At 40.2% G+C, this 24,925-nt stretch overlaps 1 protein-coding gene across 2 annotated transcripts in view; it reads left to right on the top strand.

The window, feature by feature from the left end:
• EML6 (EMAP like 6) overlaps positions 1-24,925 on the top strand; it is a 131,047-nt gene that overhangs the window by 19,538 nt on the left and 86,584 nt on the right. For both annotated transcript variants that reach the window (XM_075204046.1, XM_075204045.1), the window contains exons 2-10: positions 11,474-11,633; positions 12,666-12,764; positions 15,618-15,686; positions 16,483-16,668; positions 16,752-16,887; positions 20,997-21,198; positions 21,356-21,493; positions 23,538-23,794; positions 24,580-24,792. In XM_075204046.1, the coding sequence (XP_075060147.1) occupies positions 11,474-11,633; positions 12,666-12,764; positions 15,618-15,686; positions 16,483-16,668; positions 16,752-16,887; positions 20,997-21,198; positions 21,356-21,493; positions 23,538-23,794; positions 24,580-24,792 (1,460 nt within the window). The remainder of the gene's footprint in view (positions 1-11,473; positions 11,634-12,665; positions 12,765-15,617; positions 15,687-16,482; positions 16,669-16,751; positions 16,888-20,996; positions 21,199-21,355; positions 21,494-23,537; positions 23,795-24,579; positions 24,793-24,925) is intronic.

Below are 24,925 nucleotides of genomic sequence, written 5' to 3'. Positions count from 1 at the left end.
TCTCCATCACCTCATCCTTCATTTTCATCGCCACATCTATCCAGATGTCTATCCAGACACAGGGATCTCTCTCAGCGGTCCTGAGTATCACACTCTTCTCACTCTGTCACCCCCGGCAACCACCAACCACTCCCCACTGTCACCCCCGGCAACCACCAACCACTCCCAACTGTCACTTCTCCTTCAAGAAATATATATTTTTTTTTTTTAAATCTTTATAAACACTTAACAATTAACAAATTAAATTAACAAATTAAAAACATCTTAGTATACCAAATTTCAGCCCTTTCTGAATTTTTTTTTCCACACACGATAAGAATTTAGTAGGTCAGTGTATAACTCCACCCAGCAGGTGGCGCTGCAGCTTGGTTTTATTTTTTCCACACACACACAGACAGACTAACACAAGCCACTAGACATTTATATTATAGATACTGGTACCAGCAATATTGTAAACACTGAAGTAGATTGTAATCAGTGGATTGGCTTAAATAATAGTAATACACAGCATACAATTAAATCAAATTTCTAAATAAAAATCCTGAATCTGATTGGTGGATTACATTATAGTGGTCATACAACTTATTGCTGATTAAAGTAATGGATGGATCACTCAATTCTAACATTAATCCATAGAGGCCTAATTCATTAAGGATCTTAACTTAAGAAACTTCTTATTTCAGTCTCCTAGACAAAACCATGTTACAATGCAACGGGTGCAAATCAGTATTCTGTTTTGCACATAAGTTAAATACTGACTGTTTTTTTCATGTAGCACACAAATATCAACTTTAAATTTCAGTGTACAAATAAGCTATCAAGTATTCAATGTACACTGAAATTTAGAGTTGATATTTGTGTGCTACATGAAAAAACAGTCAGTATTTAACTTATGTGCAAAACAGAAACCTAATTTGCACCCGTTGCATTATAACATGGTTTTGTCCAGGAGACCGAAATAAGAAGTTTCTTAAGTTAAGATCCTTAATGAATCAGGCCCTAGATAACTAATATGCCCCCCAATGGTCAGGACATTCTGATGTACTACTCTGTACTCCACTAGCAATGTCTTCACTTCATCCAATCCCTCCCCTCTGTCTGTGCAAAGTGCTACTCCTTCTTAAAAAGCGCCAATCTTACTCCTGAAATCCATGTACCCCAGAGATAATGTTTTAAGTGATTTATTTTTATATCAGGCAGTGCATTGTACTCAGGGACTGTTTTATTTCAGGGAGTGCACTGTACACGGGTTGGGTACGTTTTAACGATGCTGAGAATACCGACAGCCTTCAGTCCTACAAACAAAATCCAATTTATGAAAAAAACGGATACAATATTAAGCAGACGTACCTGAAAATTCCAGATTTCCGATGGATCCGGCATGCTGACAGGAACTCATTCCAAAGACACAGCTTTCCGGCGGTTCAGTTTGATGTCAGTGCGACTTAGATCAATGTTAATTTAAAGCGGCAATGTCTGGACCCCGCATTTTAGGTGTTTAAAGACTTAGCCTGTGGGGTCCAGTCATTACCGCTTTAAATTAACATTGATCTAAGTCGAACTGGCGTCAAACTGAACTGCGGGAGAACTGTGTCTTCGGAATGAGTTCCTGTCAGCATGACGGTGCCATCAGAAATCTGGAGCTTCGATTTTCAGTAAAGTCTGCTAATATTGTATTAGTTTTTTTCATAAATCTGATTATTTTTTTTGTAGGACTGAAGGCTGTCGGAATTCTCAGCATTGTTAAAACGATTACCACCATTTATATCAGGTAGTGCACTGTACAAAGGGACTGTTTTATATCAGGGAGTGCACTGTACACATGGACTGTTTTATTTCAGGGAGTGTACTGTACACAGGAACTGTTTTATTTCAGGGAGTGCACTGTACACATGGACTGTTTTATTTCAGGGAGTGTACTGTACACGGACTGTTTTATTTCATGCAGTGCACTTACATCACGGTGCACTTTTAGTTTATGGAGGCTGATCCTGAGTGTGGAGAGAACATGTGTACTTTGATGTGTGCTGGACGAACCATTGAGGAACACCTGTCATCTATGTTGCTCCCTGAAAGAGTCCTCCAGAGTATTCAGTGTCCTCTATGACAAGTGTCCATGTGACAAGGGCCCTTCTCCAGCTAATAGAGAGGTGGAGTTGAAACTAAAATTCTTTCTATTATGAAGACTAGTGCCCCCCACTCCCACTTTCTCTAGTTAATGCATAGTTACTTACTCTCCTGGAATGTCCGGGAGACTCATGGATTTCTAGCAAATCGGCCCCACACACCGCTGTATTATGCAGGGATCTACCTTCTGGGAAATCCGTAAGAGTATATTTCCAAAGAGCAAGTGCGGGAGGCATGACGATGCAAATGCATCATTGCGCAGTGAGGGTGGGGCCATGATGACACAAATCGCACCATCGAGACGCACCTGGTGACGCAATCATGTCATCAAGGCCCCGCCCTGCCCTCTTTATAAGAGGAGAGGCAGAATCTGGGAGTGTGGCCCTTCTCTCCTGGGAGCTTGGGTAATCTCCCCAAAATTCAGAAGCCTCCTGGACATAGTAGGTATATATGGAACATAGTCAAGTTTAGCACACGTCTATCTGGTTTTATTTCGGGATGACAGGACACCTACATAACGCCAGATTATAATTTAACAAGTACACAAAGCTGAGCATTTTGTACAAGATGTTTCGAGTTTTGTCTGTTACCGAGGCAGATAATTGAAACTAATTAAAACAGCTGCTGCTGATTTAAATTTATGTGACATTTTACGTGTTTCCATCCAGTGTGAAATTCTCTTTATGGGTAAGATGAATAATTGAGAATAAGAGGCAATCCGTTTTATCAGAGCAGCAGCTCTAATGTAGAGGAGGAATACATGTCTAAAAATAGAAACCAGTGATTTAATCTGACACAGTGCTCATACATTCAGCATACTAAAGTTCTTGCTGCTAGACTCTCACATTAAAGGTTGGAAAATCCAGTTTGTGCCATTGTTTGCTTGTTTTTTTTTGTGAAGGAGCCTCTCAATTATATTTCTGGCAGTGACAATCATTATGAAAGTCTATTAACTCCCTATCTGCAGCTGTTGTCATGACACTATATAACCATGACTTATGTCACCTGCTCATTAAATGGTTGCTATCACACAACCACAATGATAAGACAATACATGCACTGATGAGGAGAAGTCTGTTGAAAGAATATTTATTTTGTGAGAATATAGACGCAGGCCAAGAAAGGCATTATCATTGGTATGGAAATGAAAATGTCAAGTATTTATGGCAACATTTCCTGAGTGGAAATATGGAAATTCGGTCACATTTTCATACTTGGGACCCTCTGGCCCGATTTCTATGAAAGTTTTATGTTGTGTTTATCCTCTTGCCCACAGGCAATGGAGGCAGCCATTTTGTATGATGAAGCAATATGCCACGTATCAATTCACCAGGAAGCAGACAACACTGAGGCATGAGGCACTAGTTCCTAATGAACTAATTGGCCACATTCTAATGGTAGTGGGCTCAGCCTATAGCATATTGGTCTGTAAACCTAAAATACCAGTTTGCATATATAACTGCTACTAATCAAATTAGCAAATATTGTGTGAACAAATATCGATGTAGAAACATCAGGGGGTTATCACAACAGAATATATTGCTGATTCTGAGGGAAGATCACTGTCAGGACACTACATCCTGCCGAAGTCTACTTTTGTAGAGAATGGTGTTTTCACATGAGATAGGCATGGGGAAGTCCAATTAATAAAGATTGTGGCGGTAGAAGTATCCCATACTTGCCCACTGTTCAAACCTCCCATCCGGGAGGAGAGGTCATTGGACAGGGAGTAGGAGGGGGCGTGGTGACGCCATGTTGCACTATAGCCTCGCCCCTGCTAGCAAATGGCAAAAATCGTGGCATTTCCTCATTTCATAGCAGGCCTGGGGCTTAATAATGCAACATTCCATCATTAACCCTGCCTCCATCACTTCCGGGAGGTTACCTACTATGCCATGGAAGCCTACCCAGTACAAGTACCAGTACCCTCTAGGATTCCTATAGTCACTCAAGCAAATGCAGTTAGGAAATACAACAATACATTTATTGTAATAAAAATAATCACTAGAATATTACATACAAACAGTAAATAAATGGCAGGCGGGTTTACACATTAATCTGACTTGATGGGGGGTATTCAATTTGCCGCGTTACTGTTAAAAGTAACGTGGCATGCGCATTATTACCGTTATTACGGTAATAGTGCTGCCTTTTTGCGGGTAGCTCCCTGAGCTGCAAGCAGAAAGCCAGGTTAAAACTACCGTAATAACGGTAATAGTTTTAGCGTGGTGGTACTTCGGGAGGAATTGAATTCCCCCCGTAGAATCCAAGACCCAGATGTAGCAGCAGGCTGTTTTCCAAGACACAGAACAGCTATGATCACAAGGTCTGCTGTAGAGATCATCAACTGAACACCAGTGAGCCCTGCACCTTCCAGGAATCAATCCTCAAAATGAACACTCCTCCCTGGCTCTCCTTGAACATTGGTGTGTGCTGGACCAGGGGGTTGGAGTGGGCATAGAGATGAGCTGTCTTTCACAGTGGCTCCCCTGCTGTTTCCCTGCCAAAATATCTGGGCTAGTCCAGTGGAAGACAGTAGACACTAATTAGCCTTCCTCACCTGTATGCTGGACCCCACCTGATTGCATACGCATATACTGTTTAGGTAGTGGGTCTTGATATCCGCTTGGATTTAAATACGGGTCGAACTATGCACAAGTCACGTGCGCTTTTTAAATTAGTCCCGTATTGCATGCAGTTGCTTTCGGTCATGAATCAGGCCCATTAACTTTAAATCAGGCCCTGTGTGTATAATTCATTCCTTTCATTAAGGTTGATGCATGAAATATTTTCTCAGAACTGCCCTAGATTATTTATTTGCCTTTGAAACAAGCACAGTCCTGACATTCTAAATTAAGTGCTAGACTTATGGTATCTCTGATTAATTAGAGAACCATAACTGCTTTCTGCTATTTTAATTATGAGCAAAGTAATAAAGTCAAGTTCAGGGAATTCCTCAGCAATTAATTACTGGTTTAGCTAGGGGAGAATACCAAATGCTGTTTGGCTACTCACATCAGCTATTCCCAGAAATAATGTTTCTACTTGACTGGTAAATGATGCCCAGGGCAACCAGAGAAATGTTCCCCTCGTTTCCAGCAGTGCAGATGACCAGCCTATTCCTAGCTTGGCTTATAGTCCTGTCATCCCTCAGGACATTGCTTGAAATAGAGTATAACATGCAGCTTTTCTTGATGAAACCAAAGAGCACACTATAATTAATGGAGATGATAAGTAAGAAATGTATACTATAGTAGCCTAGATATAAAACACAGGGGCTGCATAGTTTTATATAATTATTCACCAAGCTCCATCACAATGACCAGCAACATGATACAGGGTGAGTACCCATCCTTCCACATCCAAGGATGCTCTGGTACAAAGTACATTTTCTATAGCAATTTAACTAAAAAGACTGTTTCATCATGTGGTATTCATTTTAACTGTGTGGAACATCCGTATTTACTAAGAGGCAGAGGGAACTGCATGTTTAAGTCTCATTCAGATCAATAAAAACGTCACTATATGGAACCTTAAATCTCCTTTTAATTATTTAAGAGGGTCATTTGCTATCAATGCTGAAAGGAGTTTGTTTGATCTCCCTGATTTTGTGTGGGTTTCCTGCCACACTCCAATAATATTGGTAGGTCAATTGGCTTTTGATAAAGTGAATCCCCAGTCTGTTCCTGTGTGTGATAGGGACTTTATATTGTAAGCTCCAATGGGGGCAGGGACTGATATATCCTCTGTACAGCGCTGTATGATTGACAGTATATAGATAAATGATAATAAATAAATTAACGACAGACAACAATTTGCAAAAGGCCAGATCATTTCCCCCATCTCTCACGATTTAGGTGGGATAGTCCCAATTTTAGAGAACTGTCCCGACAGTCAGGACTATTTTTCTGACTGCTGGGACGTGTGTAGTGCTCACCAGTGTGTGTGGGTGCTGAACATCGATGATTTGCAGCACGCACACACTGCCCTCATTTACAAATATACAATGTTGAGAGGCTCATTCGCCAGACTAAGAATAGAATATCTGATAGAAGATACATAAATCAGTATTGTACAGTTATGTTATATATTGCAAAACATGGATTCTTTTTTATTAGGCCATGCACACATGAGCGTAATTTGAAAAACGTTTAACGAGCGCTTCGCTCATAGTCTATTTAATGCACTTTCACGCTTATAGTCAATAGAACAGTGTGAGTGAGTGACGCACTACACACACACGCTTTCTAACAAATGTTTGATTCACTTGGCTTTGCAGCAATTGCAGTGTTGCCTGTAGCATTCAGAAGAGTTAGCTACTAAAATAAAGTTTTGTAAAGTACATAGTGCACAATGCTGCAGGGAAGATTTGAGATGCATTCATGAACTCAGTTTTAATGCTCTGTTAATGCGAGGACAAGGTTTTGTCTGCTCTTCAGTATTGTTTTTCAGTGTCTGTGTCTGAAACCTAAATACACAGACAAGCAACTACTTGGTTTCCAGTATTTATTTTTGTTGTTTTTTTTAACGTTTTTACCAACAAATACTACCGCCTACAGATAGAACCCTCCACACACTTATGTAGATACTAAACATTACACTACCAAACTCACGTTTCCTACCTTCCATTGCAAATGCTTAGTATTTCTGTCTGCCAGGCACACAGACACTAACAGGCAAGGATATTGATGCCCCTACCACTGATATATACTGGCAGCTAAACCAATGCTTAATCGCACCCTATAGCAGAAATTTCCTCAGGGGGGTCACAGTATAGCTTGGTGGTCCAGTAATCTTATCTGAGAAGCCTTCATCATCATCAACGACTATTTATATAGTACCGCTGTGAAGATACCGGGTTTTCTGGCCCAATTCTACCCATTTCACACTGGCTGTCCACCCAGGGGTGCCTTACTATGCCAGGGAAACCTACCACAGTACCTTCTAAGGTTCGTATAGTCACTCAGGCAAATGCAGTTAGTAAAACAATACATTTATTATAATAAAAAAAAATCACTAGACTATTATATACACACAGTAAATAAATGCCAGGCAGGTTCACCACATTATATGTCCCTTATACCACTAGCTTAAGGAGCTACAGTCACCTGGCTTTCCTGACTTGATGACCAATGTATCTGCTGATGTATTTCACTGGTTGACAACGGCAACTCAACACCAGATCTTGCACCTTCCAGAAATCAAATCACAGAATGAACATCATCTCCCCTCTTGAAGTGGCTCTTTACATCTAGGGTCAAATTTCAACAGTGGTGTCCCCTCCCAGGGCAAACCCCCGGCTCTCTCCCTCTTTAAACATTTGTGGGTGCTGGATCAGGGTGTTGGAGGGGGGAGTGGAGATGAGCTGTGCTTCCACAGAAGCCCCCTCCTGGGTTGCAGACATAATGTCTGGACTACTCCTATGGAGAACAATGGATACTAATTGGCCTCCCCCACCTCTAAATATAGAGTAGCAGTCAGCCCCTCCTAAAATTAACCCCTTACACAGCTGTTCCTTGTTTCCTGTAGAGAAAGGAGGGGGAGAATGAATGTAGCTACAGCCCACTCGCCTGTATCCTGGAATCTAATCCTTACCCATAACCCACCTGGCTTCACTTTAAGAAAAATTAATAACAGTTTCACTGCAATATCAACAATATACTTATTTACAGTGAGCTACAATGTCCCCTTATCCACATGAAATTACAGTAGCCACTGCAGTTGTACTCTTGAGCTGGGAAACAGAAACAAGGGCTTTAAAAAGTACATGCTATAATCCACACTTTGTGAGAAACAAGGGACAAGCTGGTTAAGGTGTTATCAAACTTGTTTTGTCACAGCCATTAATCTTGCAGTGCTGTACAGAGAACCCACTCACATCAGTCCCTGCCCCACTGGAGCTTACAGTCTAAATTCCCTAACATACACAGAGAGAGACTAAGATTAATTTAATAGCAGCCAATTAACCTACCAGTTTGGAGTGTGGGAGGTAACTCACGCAAACACCGGGAGAACATACAAACTCCACACAGATAAGGCCATGGTTGGGAATCGAACTTATGGCCGCAGTGCTGTGATGCAGAAGTGCTAACCACTAAGCCACCGTGCTGCCTTGCAATAGGTAGTAGTTACATCACAAAACCTTAACCGTTCAGCTGATGTGGGCACAGGTAATCCATTAGGGAATACCTGCTAATCAACTGTCGAACACCAGCTTTCCTGTGAGTATGCTGCAAGTAAATACATTAAACACTAAGGGGCTATTATATTTTGCTTTATTGGAGCAATGAATGTACAATTGACATATCGTCGGTATTTAAGAATGCAGCTCAGCGTTACACAGCTGCCCCTGAAATACCAGCCTGGAGCGTGAGTGTTTACTTACCGCTTCGCCACTCATTGTACGATGGAGAAAGAAAGACGCACACAACATTATATTTAATAAACAATTATCATATTTCTTTTATAATTTTTTTTAAGAAAAATATTAATGCATTAAAATGTTTTATACTTATGCTTCTGTTCTGATAGCACCATCATGAGATGTACCAACGCAATACTTGATGAATAGTCGGGGGAGTCTTTTTCAGCGACATTTAACCCCCGGCAGTAACTTGTTTGATAAATATGATGATGCAGTAATGAGCCCTATGGCCAACAATAAGGCTCTTAGATCTTTAATAAATATAGCCCTAAGTCCATCTTTTTTTACTTTTGTAACTACATTAGCCTTAATGTAGATCCAAAAGTCAGTGTTGCAAATAAAAGTCCCTGCGTAGCTGCTTTTGTCGATTAGTTACACTCTCTACCAAACCTTATCTAACTATCTGCAGCTTTACAGAAGAGAATAATATATGACTTTATATGCTGAGTCCCCTCATCTCTCCAGCATCACTGGGTTTGAAATCACCTGCTCAGACTTTCCTGCTGCTGGGGATTAAAAAAGTTGAGGCATTGGCAGAGTTTTTCTGTCTGAAACAGAGTAGCAGCATAAGGCATTACCTATGCTATGATGCCTAGTGCATCAAGAGATTGCAATGAGCTGCTCTGTCTGTGATTACAAGTACAGTATATAAGATCAGTTTATACAATCCTCTTATGCTATGCATTGCACGTTGCAATTTCCAGTGTGTTAGTTAGTGCACTGTAATCTGATTTGCATTGCATCACATAAATAGTGATATTTAAAACTAAGGCTTTGCACACACGTGTCAATGGTTGAATCACGCACTGTTCACTGCACAATTAGCTTTAACATATTGACCACTGATCACTATAGTAAAACTGACGGACACTGTACCAGCACGGATGACAATGGTAGGATGGACCATGGATGTAGTACAGCACATTCTATCCTTCTTATCTTTACTTTACCTTTATTGATAACAAATCTATATATGTGAACTGAACACTATACATCATTTAAAGTATTTTAGCCACCTTTTGTGCTCTAGATAAAACAAGCTGTCATTGGGCTTGTTCCCAGGGATGTTCATATACAATGTGTGATATTACTGTATCTTGTAAATAACGGTTTTCTCTTTTCTGTTAACTATCCTGAATTAATGCCTTGCTGTTCCCAGAACAGATCTCACAGCCCACCTTATTCACACCTTCCCTGCTTTTTCTGATTAGCTGTGAGAATCCCCCGTGTACAGCTCCCACTTTCACCTTGATGTGATTGCACATAGACCTCAATCAGTCAGTTTCTATCTATGAATAATAATCACCTCATAGCTCCAGAAGCCAATGCCAGTCATTTATTTTCTACATTGCGGAAATATTATTCACTGATAAAGCTTTGAAAATAATAAAACATGAGATTTTTTTTGCTTTTGTTTGAATAAGATGTAGATACCACAGAGTTGGGTGCAGGCTTACGGACATGATGTGAAGTGCACATAGTAACTAGACAACGTCATATAATGAATACTTATTCTCATGTTGTTTGCTAATGGTTTATATATGAATGAGCTATGCCAAACATTCACCAGTAAAACTACTAAACTTGGCTAACTTGGAGGTGGGGAATGATGAAGGTCACTGTGATCCCCTATTCAGTATGATGGCTTGTTCTCAGGGCCGCCACCAGAATTTTTATTTTTTTTTTGGGGGGGGGGGGGGCAGTACAAATGTATTAGGCCTCATTCCTTCTCTCATTCCACACCCATTTTTAAAGTATCCTCTATCCAACATTTGCTTTCTCCTCCGTACTCTTCAGTCACCCCATGTTCCTGATGTTTACTTACCTCTCTACTTCTTCTTGCTGGCTCCTTTCAACTCCTCTCCATTGACAGCGTTGCAACGTTTTTAATTACATGACAGCAGCGATGCTGCAGGGAGCCTTTCTGCCTTGTCGCGGCTCTCTTTGCAGGACCCGGGCACCTCTCTCTCTGAAAGATGTGCGCCTGGGGGGCTGAGACATGTCCCCATCCACTCCCGACTTCTTGGGAGTAGATGGGGTCATGTTGCCTACAAGGGGGGCCCGCTGCCGCATCCCTTAATTCAGCGCGGGGGCCTGTCCAAACCCCTCATATCTCAGGAGCAGCTGTTTCTGCCTATAAATGAGAGATGGAGAACTCACAGGTCACATCCCCAAGACTGCTGACTAATACAAAGCTGGTCAGGAAACAGGCTGAGGTCAAAGATCAAATTTCATCAATATTCCGTAATAAGAAAATCTACACCCATCAGTCAGTTTAGATTTTGGGTAATTGAAGACATGGCGCTACTGAGGGAGCAGCGCAATAAGTTAGAAAAGAGGCATTTTAGATTAGGAAATGGAAAACTCCACATCCCAATGTAATGAATGAGGACAATCCTGTGTCTGAAAGGTTATACATTGCTGAACCATGTATTGTTCTTCTAGTGCACTTCTTCTTCCAGTCTAATTCATAAAATTACACGTGGGAGCTATCAGGATTATCTTTATTACATCTATCATACTGTATTATAGTGTTAAGTTTGTATTGCCTTGGTAGTCATATGCCTAAAAATGCATTTTCCTGTATAAAGCATAACTCTAAAATTTTAGGATTTCTAAATCCCCCCCATCTTCATAAAAAACCCCTTGGATTGTTGCACCAGAGGCAAGCAGAAGAGGCTCATGGGACACTTCCCAACTTCCCGTGAGTCAGGACAAATTAACGTATCAAATGTAAGCTTGGATACACCAAACCTTTAAAGTCACAGGCTTTAGGAAATCGCATTTAAATGTCTGGGAGGTTTCCTTTACAACGACAACAATTCATAATTGTATAATGTCTGACATGTACATGTAGAATTGCTGTTATTGTATTAAGGTTTTTTTTCAACTTTATTTACGGTGGTGTTTTTGTCCCTGCAGCCTGGCTTTGCATCCAGATAGAACCCTTGTTGCCACAGGACAGGTGGGAAAAGATCCTTACATCTGTATATGGGATTCCTACACAATGCAGACCGTTTCTATCCTGAAAGATGTACACACACATGGAGTAGCTGGCCTGGCATTTGATTCAGATGGACAGGTTTGTGTTTTAAAAAGATCTCCTAATAGTAGAAACAGCTCTGTGATTGCACATTTCTGGAGGTATAATCTATTTAAAAATGTATCCCACTTTTCATGTGGCCAGAGAGGGACACTCAATATACAGCTTGTATTCTTACTACAGTATAAGTACAAACTTATCAAATGACTAGGCACAAAATGGTACAAACATAAGCACCTCACAATTCTGAAGTCACATTTAGAAGGCTGACAGACCCTTTTGGATGTGAGTCGTATTCACATATACATGTGTGTGTGTGTGTGTAAAATGTCCATGGAGCTCTCTTTTATTGCATAGACTGTGTGTCATTGTGGCAGATTTGTTTGTGACTGTAAAACTGTGTGTGTTGATTCTTGGAAATCTATTATGTACACGGCTTCCGTGATTTTGGAATTAAAAGTCCTGGACACCAATATGATCTATAGTTTGCTCATGCTATAAAATCCACCCGTCATGTCTTTTTAGATCCCAAATAAGATAGAACAATTATTGGAACCTTTAACAAATTGTTAATTTGAGTTCAGAACATGTAAATAATTTGGAAAAATAAATATTGTGGGCCCCATTTACAGTTAGGAGTAAATTCAACTAAAACCATATTGCACTGCAGGTGGGATTTAAAATGTGGTAACAGATTTAGAGTTGGAGTGGGTGGGGGGTCCTCACTCAACTCTCAATCACATTGTTAAAGTAAAGGTTCCTAGTACTTGCTTTCTACGTGGAACAGCAAGTATTATTTCCCCTGCATGAAAAAGAAGATTGCATTTGCACCTTTGCATTGTAACATGGTTTGTCCAGATTTATATTGAAGTGCTAATTATGCAGCATGTCTGCATTGTATTCCAACTGTATTGCTTTAATTATGTCATGTGTGACAGTGCTGTGAGTATGGATCATATGCAAGAATAGCAGGTATTTATTGTTCTATAATGTTCTTGTATTTAGTCGTATATCAAATATTTATCTGTTACCAAGTCACACTGATGTCTTCTTTCCCCTCTCTTTCCATAGCGTCTGGCTTCTGTGGGACTGGATGCCAAGAACACTGTTTGCATTTGGGATTGGCAGAAAGGCAAAGTTCTGGCAACAGCTACTGGCCATTCAGACAGGGTACTTAAACTGCTAATACACTTGTGTAGTAATTTATGTTTGTGTTTATATGCTGGTAAGTTGCTACAGCAACCTCAAGAATGCTTATAATGAGAGTTCATTTGAAAGTCAGAAATGCATTGTACATAGGGGCGTTTATAGAGCATTTAACAGACAAAGTAAACATACTATGATCCTGATAAACCAAAAAATAACATAAACAAATGGACCTGTACAACCACATGTTTTGTACGTTGCCTCTAGCATTCAGAAGAGTCAATGCTCTGTAAAACACAATGGAGATTTGGTGGAACACTTATATCATACTTACCAACTTTACAATGTTGGTATCTGGGAGGCTGCAGGGGAGGTGGACATCATGGGGGGGCGGGCCTCCAAAATCTGCGTCATTTTGGATCCGCCCCCCGTGACGTCATGACGCAAAACGCGTCATTTGACAGCGGGGGCGGGGCCATTCACCAGGAATAGCGGCGTTTGTGGCCTAATTCTGCCCAAAGTGGGCAGATGCGGGATTTTGCCACACTCGCCCGGGAGTCCGGGAGACTCTCGCAAAATGCGGGAGTCTCCCGGACATTCCGGGAGAGTTGGCAAGTATGACTTATATAAGTACATAGTGCACTATGCAGGAAAACGATAAGATGTGTTAATGAATGTGCTTCTAAAGCTCTGTTAGGACAAAGTACAAAAAGCTTTATATATGCCAGTGATAGGCAACCTGATATCCTTTAGGGCCACATTGGTGGCGCTCTAACCTTCAGAGGTGCTGCACATTACCCTTAATCTCAGAGATAACTTAAAACAATACGTTAAAGAAATATAATAACATATCTGCTGGAATTTTAGACAAATGTTACAAGCTATAACAAGAAACTGTAACAATAAAGCAGGAAACAGCTGGGGGCCACAAGTGAAGGCTCAGAGGGCTGCATGTGGCCCTAGGGCCACCTTTTGCCCAATACTGGTCTATGCTCTAACTAGCGCTTTTCAACACCTGTGTGTATGAGCAGTAAGGGGAAAACAAAATCTCTGTTTGTACCCTGCCCACTCCTACTGCCAGGTTTATTTTCTACACAAAAGGACAGTGAAATTAGCATGTAAGCATGTGATCCATTAAATGGGGTACTTGGAGGTTTTCCATAATTTGTAGCACCATGAATTTAAAATATGAATGAAATAAATAAAAATGCAATACAGCATAATACAAGTGCCTGCTGTCAAAATGAATGAGGTTTAAACAAGGACTTCCATCATAAGTCATCGGCTGACATTCTACTGCGGCCCTATTGATCTGAGGCGATGTAGAAAGTTGGTAAATAGTAGTGACAGCCGCATGTCTATGACAGCCTCAGGGTACAGGGAGTAGGCAGGAACTGATTGATTTGGTTCCTGCTCTCCTGATCACTTGCATAAATGTAAATGCTGTATTCAGTTTTTGGTAATACCTGAGCAGCTCCAAATACAGTGCTGGGTGATTGGTAAGCCCATGGTTTGGTGAAACTACACTTTATTAAATCTCTCCCAGAGTGTTACATGTAATTGTTAGGCTAGCAGCTCTTGTCATAAACTTGCAGAACTAGTGGTAGAGATCTGCGCCTATAGCAGCCGCCTTTCCTGTAGAGCTTGACATGCTCACAGGTACTTGGATGCCCCCAGGTCTTAACTCTAATGTAGTGTAAGCTTATGAACAATATCGCAGCGGAAAGGTAGGAAAAGGAAATCCGGATGGTAGCGGATAATCAGAAGCAGGCTGGGATTAGGGGTCCTTAGCAGACAGGATGGTCAGGGACAGGCAATAAGGTCAGGGCTGGCAACAAACAGGAATATCCAAGAAACAGATCCAGAGGTCAGGGCAATCAGGGAACAAGCAGGATCCAAATAACAAGCCAAGGGTCTATCCAGAGTACTGCAGAACACAAGGGCAGAACAGGACAGCAATTCCTCAGAGAGACGCTATAACCGGAAGGGATGCTAAGCCCTCCCTGCCTTAAATACACAAACTAACCAATCAGAGGAGAGGGGAGATCTGCGTCATATTAAGCTCCAGGGGCTGTTTGATTAATGGTATAATACACTAGTTAATTAGCCCACAGGTTTATTGATAACCTAATGCTCAAGCGCCTAGCTGCCCACTGTTGCCAGGAGGTGGCACTGATTAGAAAAGTGCCCCTGCCATTACCATGGGGATGGCTGGGACTGAGCAGGGGGAAGTGATGTCCCGGCTGTTGCCAAGACAGCTAGGCAGGTAGAGGAAGCGAGCCGCGGATCGCCACGGCTCGTTACAGTAATAAAGATAATCCCAGTGTCCCTTCGCATGCATGATTCATTTAAGACATAATTTACTATAAACAAGCCATATTTTAAGAGGAGTTTAAAATAAAGCAGTGGTCCCAAAGTGGACCGGGTTTGAGGTGAGCTTTTACTCTTCCTAACATAAGCTTTTCCAGCCTGACCTGAATCTGCAAAAAAGTTGCGCAAAGTGTTTTCCTGGGGCAGTTCCCAAATCCAGGATGTGTTGCTCTTTATTAAGCAGAGTCTGACAGCATAAATAGCTGTAGGAGCAGGACCCCCAACATCATACAGTAATGCCTAAGAAACAAAATTTCCTCCCACACTCCAAAAACATACTGGTAGGTTAATTGGCTGTTAACAAATTGACCCTAGTCTGTGTGTCTGTGTGTATGTTAGGGAATTTAGACTGTAAGCCCCAATGGGGTTGGGACTGGTGTGATGGAGTTCTCTGTACAGCGCTCGGAATTAGTGGCGCTATGTAAATAAATGGTGATGATGATACCTATGCTTCCAATTAAAGCCCTAGGTTTGTTTATGCAGCCAATATGATTTATTTCCTAACAGATATTTGATATTTCCTGGGATCAATATCAACCCAATAGATTGGTTAGCTGCGGTGTCAAACATATAAAGGTGAGTTATTAGAGAGATTTTTGTTGTTGTTGTTTTCTGCTATTTTGTTCTGTTACTTTTTCTTCACTGTTATTTTTAAGTAAATGTCTTATATTACTAGAGAACATATACTTTTTAATGCTAAGCTTTTTCATTTTAATACATTAATAAAGTTAATGGTAACATTGCATGCTGATGCATTCATTTGTAAGAGTTAATTTATGAATTATTTATGGCTGTGTTAGTGAACATACAGCATACATTACTGAATCAGGATTGCCAACCCTGTAATTTATTTTTAGTAGCAAATTATTATGCTGTTTCAAAATTTGTTCAGATCGAAACACGTGCAATAAAATGTGTCTCAATTATTATCTTTATTACAAAATCATTCTTTTTACACTTCTATCTGTGCCATTGTAGTAAGAGGAAAGGGTCTGATTATCAGAGACAACTTCTTTTGTATTGTTAAAATTAAAATTTTACTGTCACTGTCTATAAGTTTACCATTGATTGTCAAGTATGTACTGAAAAATGTGCAATTTATGGTTAAAAAACAGTCTACAGATGTGGCTATTGAGTCAATCTCTATTATATATATATATATATATATATATATATATATATATGAGTAAAGCATTGCTATCATATCCCATGAGACCCAACACAATGCCAAGTATTAATGAAAGTACACGAGACCTTTACTGAAGCTAAATATAAGGAACACACAGTGTATCATCAGAAGAGTAAAGAATGCTATGTATGAAATGTTATATTATATATATAGAATAAAGTCTGAACTGTTATGTTTTTGTAGTTCTGGACTCTGTGTGGAAATGCCCTGACAGCAAAGAGAGGAATATTTGGTAAAACCGGAGATTTGCAGACAATCCTGTGCTTGGCGTGTACAAAAGATGACGTCACGTACTCTGGTGCATTAAATGGAGACATCTATGTGTGGAAAGGCCTGACCCTAGTTCGTACCATTCAAGGAGCTCACAGTGTAAGTGTACATTGTAATCAACTAAATGATAATAAATACATTAATAAACTATGACTCACTATACATACTTCTTTACTTCCCAGGCTGGGATATTTAGCATGTATGCCTGTGAAGAAGGTTTTTCTACTGGTGGAAGAGATGGATGTATTCGTCTATGGGACAATGATTTCAAACCAATCACTAAAATTGATCTCCGAGATAGTGAGCAAGGTTATAAAGGTAGGTGTATTATGATTTTTTTTTGATTAAACAGTTTATTCAGATCACAACTGAAACAAACCAATCAGAAATCAATTAACCATATTTCTTTACTTACACGAGACAGTGAAAGAATAAAACATTTGTCATAGGCCCAGGGAATACAGGTCAGGTGGTTACATTATTTGTAGAAAATCGGTCAATGGTTTCCACCGCATCAACAATACAGAACAGTCAGTAAGCCTATATTCCTGCAGTTTAGGTCATTGGAGGAATGGCATTGTGGGCTAAGTTCAAGGAACCCTACGGCTGGTTATCCACTGGCATGAATAATATGCCAGTGTTCGCATTCAATATTTGGTGGTAGTCAGTGCTTAAAATTGCGGTCGGGAGGCAGACAGTGGTGGCCACTACATTGATCCCCTACTCATAGTAGTAGTGCCAAGTGCAAGTGGGTATAGGACCAAAGTGATGTGTCCGGGCGTCTATCTATATTTGCCATGTATGCAGCAATTATGTCTAGAGTGAATTCGCTTTTTGTAGGATAAGGTCTAAATACTGGACAAAACATTGCACTATTGTTGGTACTTCAGCGGAGACTCAATGCTTAGCTGCGAATGTAGGCCAGAAATATGTAAGGCTCAGAGGAGCGCAAAGACACGCAGATATGATCTCTGTAACTGATATTCCTATATTAACATGTAAAAATCAGATTACCTGCGACCAGAAGCCTAGTATAGCTGGACTGTCCCAAATTAGAGGGAAACAACCGGCACATGGAGCAGAACCCATCACCCATCACAGACCCCATCACTTCTCAAATTCAACTAAACTTATTTGGGCAAAGATAGCTATGCTCTATTTAAGACTCTCTCGGTGATACCCATCAAGTATGTAACATTGTAATTCCATTTAATCTTATGACAGGAAGCTAAATCAGTGGAATGGACAAACCTGACTGTATTCTAATAAAACTGAAAAAAATAACAACAAAACCGCAAACAACATGCATTATAATGAACAATGAATCTATCCCACAGTTTGCAATTTGCAGGCCTGGCCTTGCAATTAACATTCATGTTACCATCTGTTAAGTGATAGAGCAGGTGGCTGGTTGGAAAAAATAAATCCGCTAAATTTTGTTTAGTATCTAGTATAGTTCAGCATCTAAATAACTTTCTTTGTTATAATACTGCTTACCTTAGTGATCATGCTTCAAGGAAACTACATTGCTCTCCCATGTACACACATATTTTATGTTTTCTATTTTTATTACTAATATCATTTCTGACAGAAAAATTAGCTTTTTCTTCTTTTATACATTATGTGTAAGTTCTACACCAACTGTAAAACCACAGACTGTGTCTATATCTATGAGGAAAATGCTGTATTCTTTTGTTGAAATGTAATTTCCAGGGCCAGAGTCATGTGACCTCTCCCCACCTGACTGACTATAATATAACTACTGCCAGTATGAAAGCATTTGTAGAAATCAAAGCATGAAATGCATGGGTTGTTGTCAATAAATGTACATAATATACACAGAAACTCTCCTAAAATGTTTAGTACTCATTTAAAGAAAACCTAATGGTAGAAACAAAACTAAAAGGAAAAAACTATGATGCAGTTGGCTCATTGATAAGTACACCTACTGTCAATACCATACTTGCCAACTCTCCCTGAATGTCAGGGAGACTCTCTGAAATAGGGGTGATCTCCCTCACTCCCTGAAGAGTCTGGCATTCTCCCTGATGCTGAGCCAGTACAAGACGTGGTTGGCTTCATCATCTATGGCATGATGACACAGTTCAGAAATTGTGTCCTATGTCCATGTATTGATGCCTATGGAGGTGGTCATTTTCATGGAGAACGAGATTTAATCAAAGACTGACAGGTAAGACAACTTGACTTCAGTAATGGAGACAGAAATGTAAAAGACACTTTAGTCTCTAGAGATTCATTAGCTGTTTTCCTCTTTTTTTTTGTCCGGGAGACTACCGCATTTCTGGGAGACCTCCCGGGAGAGCAGGGCAACCTCCCGGTTCTCGCCCCCGCAATAGATAAGTGCCGGGGGGGGGGGCTTAATGATGTAAATATTGTGTCATCTTAGCCCCGCCCCCTGCTGTAATTGCCCAAAATTGTGACAAACGTTTAGGGGGCAGGGCCAAAATGATGTGATTCGTCACACCCCGCCCTCGCACGCCCACCTCCCCCGGGATCTCCCTGAAGCCAATGAGGAAAAGTTGGCAAGTATGGTCAATACAAGTAAGGTCAGTGTGATTAGAACATTGAGAATTAAATTACAATGAAGGAACAGGCATTGAATTATAAAAAATCACTCTAACAATGCACAATATAAAGGCACAATCACAATCACCGCTAGCCCATAGAACACTACAAAATAATCTGTAATACAGTTTTAATACAGTAGGCTATTAACTGACATGAATGAATAATAGAACAATGAATATATTATTACACTGCTCATGTCTTGAAAGGTTTAATACTACATTGTCATAGGTCCATATCACAAACATATAGTGTGATTTGTGGTACAATTCCCCACACATCAGCTGATAACTGCACATCTAACGTTTCCTTTTTTCTGTGCCTCTATGAAGGTTGTACATGCTATATACTGTAGACTGCTGTGTTATAGCAATAAGTGTTCTTCTTGGACCATGACTAAACATGCTGTCTTGTTTAATCTGCTAAGTTCATCATTAGCAGAGTTAGTCATCTGGAGCCCACTGACATCAGATGAGAACCTGACCACACTGTGTGCTATGGATAATTCTGGTCTTTAGCAGTATCCTGAGAAGCCAGTAAAATAATGGAAACAACATACATATGCTTCAGTGATTATTGAGAGTCTTTGCTATTATTGATTAGATCATTAACATAAAAACAAATTAAGCTTGACCGTGTTTTTCTTTACGACTGTCTACAAATGATTGCTAGGCTAAGGCTGGGTACACACTACAGTGTTATGTCAATTATCGGGCCAATAAATGACCATTTGACCCGATTACGCATTAATGTGTACACTTAGGCTAAGTACACACTGGCCCGATGCTTGCACGAAAAACCTCCAATCATCCGACCGTTTGGTCAGATATCTAAAGTCATCCCAAAGTGCTGATCATGGTTTCATTTGGTTGGTCGCACTGTTTAATATTTTCCGACCGATCATGTAGTATGTATGCACTCATGATCACGATCTCCATAGAGTTTACAGAGTGGGGCTCTTTTCAGATAAAGCAAGCAATGAATGTCCTGGTGAATAAATATAGAGAGTACTGTAGAAGGAATAATTAATTTGTTTGTTCTGAGGCAGAATGTCTCGTTTGAGAGTCACAGAAGCAAACAAAATTTGTTAGGACATGTGGATAGCTATAACAAGACGGTTTTAATCAGTGTGACAATGTGACAAGAATGAATGAATGGATATTGTGCTGTCATTCTCCGAAGACTAGAGGACCAGATGAAGAGCACAGATCTGAAGGTAAATCGTGTCAGTGTGTATGGATGAATCGCCAGACTGATCAGACCTTCAGTCGTGAGTACAATCGTTTGAGTTAACACATCGATCGGAAAATTCTTCAGTGTGTACCTAGCCTTAGACGATGAACGATAGTCGTTCTAAAGCACCGATCAACGTTTGCTTTGATTATTGAGCAGAACTATAAATCTCGTTCATCTCGGGAACGACGTCCTTCCAATTCTGCAGTGTGTATGCACTCACGATCAGGATCTCCATAGAGATTACAGAGTCATTATCTTTTCAGTCTACAGTTATGACAGTTGAAAAGCCAAGATCTGAGGGTACATTTTTTAAAACATGTATAGTGTGTACACATGAATCGGCACGCTGATCAGGACTTTTTATTTTTTCAGTCGCTGGTACAATTGTTGTAGATAACACATTGGTGGCAAAATTCTGTAGTGTGTACCCAGCCTAATGCAATGTCGGGCTAAACAGTTGTTTGTCTGTGATTGGCACGATAATCAGCTGAAAAGCCTGTAGTGTGTACCCAGGCTAACTGTAGATCTGCTGACAGTGAAGGATTTTTGGTCCGAAGTTAAGTCTTTTGTTAGCTGTGTTTCATTTGCCTGTTGTCTCTATGCAGGTCTGTCTATACGGAGTGTGTGCTGGAAAGCAGACAGAATTCTAGCTGGGACGCAAGATAGCGAAATCTTTGAAGTGATGGTGAGGGAGCGCGATAAGCCCATGCTGATAATGCAGGGTCATTGTGAGGGGGAGCTCTGGGCCCTCGCTGTACACCCTAAGAAACCTTTAGCTGTTACCGGAAGCGATGACCGATCTGTAAGGTACGTGACAGACATGTTTACATTTCCTGTCATTTGACCCAAGTGCTGACTGAAAGGATCTATTTCCAGTTATTGCTTTTTCTTTTGAGCTATATACAATCTCCTTGTAAGACAGTGCTCTCGCCTGCCATGACGGAACTCTTTTCCCTTGCCTTAGACTGTGGAGTCTTGCGGACCATGCTCTGATTGCTCGCTGTAATATGGAGGAAGCTGTGCGTAGTGTGGCCTTCAATCAGGATGGATCTCAGCTAGCCCTTGGAATGAAAGATGGTTCGTTTACTGTACTCAGAGTCAGGTAAAAGACAGTATTTTATTGTTAGCTGAGAGGATGCCTTTATGCCTTTAGATTTCTTTCAGTTTGAAGACAATATATTACCTGATGTATTCACTTGGCTATGGGACAAATAAATCTATATACTAATGCTCTCAGGTGCTGTTAGGGCTAATTATTATTTATTAGTTATTAGTTATTGCAAAGACCTGTGATCTTACTTCAAGTGTACCTGACGTATACTGTTTCAAAACTGTCCCCACAAACAGTGCCAGCCGCTGCTGTGTGCATGGAACCCCAAAATGTGACTTCTGCATGTCCTGTATAGACTAGAGCAGTGGTTCCCAAACTGTGCGCCTAGGCTCCCTGGGGTGCCTCGGCGATCTCACAGGGGTGCCTTGGCCAGGGCCAGTGGTAAGCAAGGCGGGGGACTACTTGGTAATTATTTTGGCTTAGGGGTGCCTTGAACTGAAACAGTTTGGAATCCACTGGACTACAGCAGTGTGGCACTATTCTGTGTGTAGTTATGCGCTAGTGGTCGAAGTGGAAATTTAGAAGTGGCCGTATGCAAAATGTATTGGGAATGTAAGTAAATGGAAGTTAATAGTTTTGCAACGAAGGCAGTAGAAGTGGTGGTATGTCATACCACAGTATACACCCCCACTTCCACCATTGCGCCAGATCATATAGATCTGTACACACTGAAAATGTAAATGACAAAATACAAACAAACACAATTTTACCCTTTGTTCTGTATTGTGTACCTTTATTATGAACATTTTCCTGTTATTGCTTGAAGCTATAGTAGACAGGAGCCACTGTCGGGAAGAACGTATTTGAGACATTTCCTTCTCTTCCCGTACTCAAACAACAGAGTAATAAAGCGCTAGGTATAACACACATTAAACATTTATTAACAATAATATGCACAATAAAAAACACAATAGTTTATGGCCATAAACAACCCCACAGGGCACATAAATGTATAAGCATTCAATGCATAAAATATAATAGCAGCAGATACATATAGGTAGAGTATCGATAGAAATGAAAGCGCTGGTGAGTAGAAACAGTCTTAACACATTATAAACACCTCCATGTTTTCAATATAGTATGTAGAGGAGGTAATGTGTTAATTGCAGCATAAATGCTTGAGAGGGCAAACACCTCACGTGGTATATACGATCCTTTGATGTTTTATCGGCTCCAATCCAGCCAATTAGATGGTATCATAAAGTTCAACAAAAGTTTTGCGGCTGCAAGATAATGACAGTTTATTGTGTGTAAAGAATTTCTTTGCTAATATGTTAGCGTGCTTCGCTATTCATATGTAGATATTCACACCAATACATATGCATGCCTTTATAGCTGTATTTAGGGAATCCATATGAAATTCAAATCACACCTGTTTCAGAGTACAACTCCGTCTGCCATGCAGTAGAAAATGACAGTGTAGCGTCCCGTAAAAACTGTATAAAATAAACACAGTACCTTGCAGCGTTGTCTCTCTGTTAGGAGGAGTACCTTGTACTGGGTGTTCAGCATAGACTTTTGCCGGCTTTCGTAATCAGCGTCTAGCTGATACTCCTTAGCGATGTAATCCCAAATAGATTAACTCACATGTAAATCTGCTGCATATTTCTCCAAGCGCTAATGATCAAAAAACCCCGGGGTTGTTAAATGCCAAAGTTTGGAAAGCATATATTCTCCAAAGTATCAATAGTGAACTGCTTGACGCGTTTCTCGGCGAATGCCGTTTCATCTTCCCGTACTCCACTCACACTCTGTAGCCTCTGGACCCACATGATGAGCAGTCTTCCTTATACCTATGCTTGTTGATAGTCAGCAATCACTCACTTTAGTTGCAAAAGGATTTCAAAGGAAAGTTCATTTTCTGTAAGTACAAATAATTATCCTACAAACCACACAGCGTACTACTTTTAAATTTTAGGCAGCCTGCAAAATTGTTAGTTTATGGTCAGTTCATCCAACATTACTAATTCATAAAATAAATTGATACTTCCTATGTGTACGTGTTATATTAGTATTTGAATGTGTTTTGTTGCAGAGATATGACGGAAGTGGTTCACATTAAGGACAGGAAAGAAGTAATCCACGAAATGAAATTTTCACCAGATGGCTCCTATCTTGCCGTGGGTTCCAATGATGGCCTTGTGGATGTATATGCAGTTGCACAAAGATACAAAAAAATCGGGGAATGCAACAAGTCTTCCAGTTTCATAACCCACCTTGACTGGTCTGTGGATAGTAAGTTCCTGCAGACCAATGATGGAGCTGGAGAAAGACTGTTCTACAAGATGCCATGTGAGTATGACAACGGGAACATTCATTTACTTTAACTGTAACCATGTACTTTGATGGAAATCTAGGTGCTAACCGAGGCGTACAGTACTACTAAAGAGGAATGCTGCATTTGCTCTGTGTTAGCTTTGTAATTTAGGCCCAACTTACTGTAGGAGACGGAGTTGTGTGACCATGTCCGTCAGTATTAAATTATAACTAAGTAGCAATAGAAAGTTTATTTTCTTCTTTCTGGGTAATGTGTTTCCAGATAAGAGATCCCATACCCATATATTTACTATTCTGTTGCTGCAGTCGTTATGTATTTGTAGTTGCCTAATATAGATTTTCACTCATACTACTATCCCCTGGTGTTTGTCCTTGTATGTAGAACATTGTCTTTGTTTATTAGTTTCTCTCCTCTATTTACTCACAGGTTCTATTTACTCACAGGTAGTTGAGCTTTTATTCCTTGAGCAGCTAGACGTGATTAGATCTCCTGTTCTTTTAAGCGTGATGCACTATTTCTATTTAGTTTTGTGTAAAATTAGAAACTAAACATAGGTTACACTTTTGTCACTTTAGTTTTTAAATTGAAGTACATCTAATACCAACACACAGTGAGACAGCTATCTTCTGGGCAATGCTAATATTAATGACAATGCATCAATTCTTTAGTATCCAATATCATCCATGAGGCAGGAGGTACAATGTTCTCTAGCTTGGAGGTGATGTGGTAGTTACATGTGTCCTGGCACTAGAAGACTTATTATTTGCACTGCTAAGACATTCATATTTATACATTACAGCTGGTAAACATCTCACAAACAAAGATGAAATCAAGGGAATCCATTGGAACTCATGGACCTGTGTGGTTGGACCAGAAGTCAATGGAATATGGCCAAAATACACAGACCTCACCGATATCAACTCAGTGGATGCCAATTTCAACAGTACGGCGTTGGTCACTGGAGATGACTTTGGACTAGTTAAATTATTCAGGTTTCCTAACCTAAAGAAAGGTATGTGTTCACCCTTATATTGTTGTTTATGCACATCATTTTGTATGGGAAGTCAGATAATCCATATAACCTAGTTGTAGGACACAGGCAAATCTACCTTGTAGTATACAGGATACTAGATTTATGCATATTC

The sequence above is a fragment of the Mixophyes fleayi genome, chromosome 3 (genome assembly GCF_038048845.1).
Source record: "Mixophyes fleayi isolate aMixFle1 chromosome 3, aMixFle1.hap1, whole genome shotgun sequence".
NCBI lineage: Eukaryota > Metazoa > Chordata > Amphibia > Anura > Limnodynastidae > Mixophyes > Mixophyes fleayi.
This window is presented reverse-complemented; position numbering and strand designations above follow the sequence as displayed.